At 42.2% G+C, this 5,411-nt stretch overlaps 1 protein-coding gene across 2 annotated transcripts; it reads right to left on the bottom strand.

The window, feature by feature from the left end:
• Positions 1 to 681: 681 nt before the first annotated feature.
• Positions 682 to 4,653, bottom strand: LOC122046982. 2 transcript variants are annotated; one of them, XM_042607973.1, is made up of 7 exons: positions 4,543 to 4,653; positions 4,246 to 4,458; positions 4,022 to 4,105; positions 2,834 to 3,807; positions 2,207 to 2,470; positions 2,052 to 2,143; positions 682 to 1,898 (listed from the first exon to the last, which is right to left on the bottom strand). In XM_042607973.1, the coding sequence occupies exons 4-7, from the start codon at positions 3,779 to 3,781 to the stop codon at positions 1,013 to 1,015; spliced, it is 2,190 nt and encodes a 729-aa protein (XP_042463907.1). In that variant the 5' UTR covers positions 3,782 to 3,807; positions 4,022 to 4,105; positions 4,246 to 4,458; positions 4,543 to 4,653; the 3' UTR covers positions 682 to 1,012. The 2 variants fall into 2 exon arrangements, with proteins under 2 accessions (XP_042463907.1, XP_042463908.1); XM_042607974.1 differs by lacking the exon at positions 4,543 to 4,653 and having other exon boundaries at positions 4,022 to 4,089; positions 4,246 to 4,532.
• Between the last annotated feature and the right edge of the window lie 758 nt (positions 4,654 to 5,411).

Raw genomic sequence — 5,411 nt, 5'->3', positions numbered from 1 at the left:
GACAAACAAATTTAAGTGACTCAATACGACAAATTGATGCATTTTGAGAGATCTAATGGCACGAAACAAGCTTCAACAAGGGCAAAACTACACAACATGACCAAACAAAAGAACGTAGGCAAGTTTATATAATAATCAGAGAGGGACAGAAAAACTCACTTGGAATATAAGGTATTTCATAGCTACTAAATAGACACTCCCCCATCTAAGACAGAGAGACTTCTTCCTTTTTAATCCTAACTATTAAAGCAACACTTCTACATATGAAATCTAATGACTTGTCGATAATGACTTGGTTTATTGACAATACAAGATGCAAAAGAGTGAAAGATGGTATCAGAGAAAATTATATTAATGGGGTCAAACTAAATCTAAGAAAAAACAATTATGCATTTCAAGACCATCTATTGCTACAATTGAAACAAGCCGAGCTATCGATTTCGAATAAATAAGAAAGAATAATTCAAACATCAAACACGAATGAATTCATTCGCAAAGAGCAATATACTCCTCCATGATACAACAAGCACACATAAAAAGAAAAAGAAATTGAGGCGGTACCACAAAATGTCTTCTAAGTTCATGTGGCTAGTATGATGAGACACATACCATCTACCCTTCCCCTAGGTTCTTTATATTTTAGAAGGATTCTACTCCTTAATTCTCTGGTTTTTGAAACGATATTGATATCTTTTGTGTGTTTAGGGAAGCTACCATGATCTTAATAAAGATCTCTCTCTATATATTTTTTTCATATATATATATTGAAGTTTGAGATGAAAAGGAAATGGGAGATGACCAAAGAGTAAATAACGAATGGGTTCTATATCTCTTCTTGAGCTTGGGATGCTCGGAGATCCGTCGCAGGCCCTCGTGTAAATTAGACCACGCAACAGCGGTATCCGCAATAGGATTTGGACATGTAAACACACCAAAACAGAACACGTGGAAAAGATAGATAGAGAGAGACGGCTGTCACCTGCATCGGGAATCGTGGGGCCACAAGTCTCTGTCACCCCTTCCGGCGGCTCAGCCGCCCTCCGCTACCCGCCGCAGGATGGGGCGGGGTAGCGGTCGGGACGCCGCCGCCGCCGCCACCAAGTGCGACCGCTGCGGATTCGACGTGGGTGAGGAGGTACTCGTAAATTTTCTTCCTCAAACGTTCCACCGTCTCAGGCGGTACGCAGGTTGGACCCTCGCCGTCCTCTTGCAAGTCGGTATCGCCTTCCCTCTTTCGTCGGCTGACCGCCTCCAGCCAGTCGTTCACCTTCTTGAGCTGTGACAGCATCGTGGCCACCTGCTCCCGGTCGGACGGCTCTACCGTGGCCGCGTCCGAGTCGAGGAACCTCTCCACGAACGCCAGGAACCACGACTGCGCGTCCTCCCTCAGCACGCGTGCCAGTTCGGCTCCCTCTTCCAGCCCTCCTCCGCGCTCCCATTCCAGCAGCAGCGACGGTGGCGCCGGCCCCTTCGTCTTCCCATTGCCAGGAGCCACGGCGAATGACCTGGATTTTGACTGAAACGAGGCCTTGGAGGTCGCCGCCGCTGCTGCTGAGGAAGCTTTGGACGGGCCCTCGAGTACCACAGCCGCCGTCGGGGAGGCCGCGGTGAGGTTCTTGCGGTTGTAGAGGGAGAAAGGGGAGAGCTCGGTGGCGAGTGCTGCGCTGACCCAGGAGCCGGCGCGGCGGCGATTGCTCCTGGAGATTTTCAATACTTCTTCTGGGATTGGATCAGGGGATCCGCCTGACGAAGCTGCGGCCACGGATTGAGACCTGGACTTAGAGAGAGAGTCGGCAACGGCCGCGGCACGGGAGAGGGAGGACTGGAAGGCGAGGAACTGAGCCACGGCCGGCTGCGGGTTCTCTTCCCTGGCACTGCCACTCAGCTCCGCGTACATGCTGCATGTGGGAAGCAAGAAGCAACTAACACATATGAGCAGCAATTCCAAACGAGATGTGAACATTCACATTGACAAACATTCAGATAATTCAGCAAAAAAAAAAAAAAAAATCTCGTACTTCAATAACATTTTAAAAACCAGAGCAATTTACCTTAAGCAACGAATCAAGCTCTCAGCGGCAGAAGCTTCTTGCATAGCCTCTACTGCAGCCTGTTGTGCTGCATCCCTATACTTCAAAAGCTCCTGAGAATCACACTTGTTCATGTCCCTTTACCACTTAGATGTTAATATAAATTATCATCATACCTTCCCTAGTTTTGCTAGAGACGATGGAAGTGACTGCCATGAAATACTGTCATCTGTCCAGTTCCTTTTAGTTGTTTCAACCTTCACGAAGTTACTCAGACTGTTACTAGTCTCTGAAGGCTTTTTCGAAACATGACTCTGTTTAGCTACTTTGTCAGAATCCTCTCCAGGACCATTTGCGATCACTTTCTTTGTAGGAGTTTGAAGTTTGCTATCCTCCTTAGCTAATGATGTCTCGTTTTTTGATGATTTCTGTCGAGGAGCCTGCAAACCAGAAAAATTAATGCTAACTGCTAAGAGATCAGAAACAAGTATATTTCACTTTCAGTCAAAACATATTCATGATACATTTGCTGAAAAAAATGTATCTGTCCTTGTTGTTTCAGGTCTTCTGTTGGACCAATGCAGTAAGTATATACTATACAAGATTACCTATCTGTAGAGCTTGAGACTACAGAATTAATATTTCTGCCAAATATATTCAGCACAAGCACAAAATAGCCATGATAAAAGTATAAATCCTGATATTAAATTAGCTATTTACATGTCATTGAGCATTGAAATAGTGGTTATAGTGAATGACAACAGCTCAAGGTACAAGATGATCAAGTTAGATATTGAACTCACAGAAGCACTTCTGGATTCAGATTTTGCAGTCGGTTTGCCACATTTTGAGGTAGAAGTATGTCTTCCCCTAGTGTCCAGATTCCCTTCCCAGCTCTTTCTCAAAGCTTTTGGCCCTAATTCAATGGTGGGCGCAAAATTCGCCAAGAAATTTCCAGCAGTAGGCTTCCTGCCGGCAGATGTCACTTTCAACATGGAAGCTGCTGCCTTCTCCAACAGACTCACTCTTGACAATGCCCGCTTTTCTACTCCTTTCGCTCTTGCATGCTTCTTAACCTCACTAGAGAATTTCTCAAAAGAGGCAGGCAAAGAATACACACTACTTGGAGACGAAGGTATCGACCTTGAGTTCATTGATCTTGATCCCAAACTCATGTCTTTCTTGCCCAATTTGCCAATAACTGGTCGTTTTGAGAGCAGAGAGCTAGACTTAGAAAGCTGAATCCTTTTCCTTTCTGCCTTCTGCGTTTTTGTAGTTAACTTGGATATCACCAATTTCCCCTTTGCGTTTTCTGAGGATGTGTTGCTGCTATTCTTTGAGTCACTGGACGGCTTCAGTTTATCCGAATTAAGAAAACAAAGAGAACTGGTGACGACGAGATCCTCAGGGTTCCCAACACAGGGGTGACGACCAGGAAGTGGTCTCACACCCTTCAGAATGGGAACCGGGGAGCCGACCTCAAGGCGATCGACATGAATGAACTGACCGAGCTGGATCTTGTCGCTTAAGATGAGGTCATTGTGCTCATCGGCCAGGGAGACAAATGTTGCATGGGAAGAATCAGAGACCTTGAGATAAAACCCTTGGTTGTTGAAGAGATCACTTCCAGAGAGGGCAGGGACGATACTCACAACTTGAAGAAGGGAAGAGCGATGCTCTCCGGCGATCTTCACATCGGTATTCATGTGCTGCAGGAGCTTGATAAGGACACCGGGGACTAAGGATGCCATTTACAGAAACCCTAAAGCACATAACTCTACAAGAATTGGGAGAAAGTTTCAACAAACGATAGTTTGGCATCTAATTCGAAAAAAGATAAATGCGAATTTGCAGTTTCATCTTATAGTTTATTTACAGGGGCATATGATCGACCATAGGTATCAAAGCACAACACTTTTTTTTCATTGGTTTAAAAATTTGAAAGACAACATTACAAATCTTAGAACAAAGAAGTCGGTGCTTGGATCTACCGAATTTGATACTGGCGATTAGAGAAGCAGGACGAAGGTGAAATCCGACCGACGAGCAACCTCCCTCGCTGCAGACGGAGATTGCTGGATTATTGGATGTAGGAGAAGAGAGAGATTTTCCAGCAAAAAAAACACCTCATAAGTCGATCGACAAACACTTAAAAAGGGAGAAAAACAACACTCTATGGTATTTCATCGATCGGAAAAGTGGGCGAACAACATACCAGTCTCTCCGACCCTCTCAAAGCCGATTGATCTCAAGCTTTTCCGCTGAAGAGGTTCGATAAACACCGAAATCACCGGCGGCAAAGTGGTCGAAAGGAACGACCGATCTCCGATCGGAAACAACACCGCCGTCCTGTATCCGTCTATCGTACCGAAAAGAATCCAAAAACGCCCTAAAGGTCGATCGCATCCCTCCACTGGAATGTGCAGATCTGCAATGAATCTCGAAGCAATCAGAAACTGAGGTGTTCCACTCTGCGCTCTAAGGAAACTTTTTTTTGACGTTGATTGCATACCAAACGATTCCAAGCCAGCTTCCTTACTCTCTCCTTCGAGGCGAGTCACATCACACATGAGACAGCGCCGGTTCCTCCTCGTAATGGTGGGTCGGATGTTTCCGATCGGATTGAAAATTCCCTTGAAACAGAGCTATTACCAAAAATATTCAATCAAATTGAAAATCATAAACTCAAATTCAATTCGCTAATCCCATGGATTCTTTTACTAAACTATATCATTATTTTATTCTTTAATAAAATAATTAAATAAAATTTTAAAATACATAATAATAATAATAATAATAATATTTTAAAAATATATTAGTAAAATAAATGATTTTTAAATGAAAATAAAAAGCTAACATCAATTTAATTCAGGTCAATTCACATGAATATGAATCCAATTCCACCTAAAAAATTTTCCGAATCCGATTTTGGGTTAAACTCTAAATGGCCAACCATATTATGATATTTTCACATTGACTTGGATGAGATTAGCTAATCAGATTATTTTTAACACCCCTATTTTAATGTAATGGAACTCTTTAATTTTTTTTTATTAATTCGAGTGATAGTTTAATTGCGTGGGATGGATCGTGAGGCCTGTTTGCTTGACATGGGAGGGTTATTTAAGGCAAAAAAAAAAAAAAACGTTTTTATAAATTTTATTATTGTCAAAGGTTAAAAAAAACAAAACACTATTATAATTTTTATTTAAATAAAATTATATTAAAATATTCTTTAATAACTTATCAAAAATATTAAAATCTAACCAGAATTATTTTAACATAGTAAAAATTATTTTTACTATTGTAATAGCTATATTTATAATTTATACGACGCTGAACTGGCTCTTATATGTTAACTATATCAACTATAATTGTAAC

Source organism: Zingiber officinale, chromosome 2B (genome assembly GCF_018446385.1).
Source record: "Zingiber officinale cultivar Zhangliang chromosome 2B, Zo_v1.1, whole genome shotgun sequence".
Classification (NCBI taxonomy): Eukaryota; Viridiplantae; Streptophyta; class Magnoliopsida; order Zingiberales; family Zingiberaceae; genus Zingiber; species Zingiber officinale.
The sequence above is the reverse complement of the archived record's forward strand: the minus strand, read 5'-3'. Positions and strand labels throughout refer to the sequence as shown.

Bases quoted from the DNA above. Each gene is read 5' to 3' on its own strand.
- LOC122046982 (XM_042607973.1), bottom strand. From the start codon at position 3,781: ATGGCATCCTTAGTCCCCGGTGTCCTTATCAAGCTCCTGCAGCACATG. The intron at 2,144-2,206 runs GTATGATGATAA...TGTGATTCTCAG, and splicing joins CTCTAGCAAAACTAGGGAAG to GAGCTTTTGAAGTATAGGGA. The intron at 1,899-2,051 runs GTAAATTGCTCT...TCCCACATGCAG, and splicing joins AGCTTGATTCGTTGCTTAAG to CATGTACGCGGAGCTGAGTG.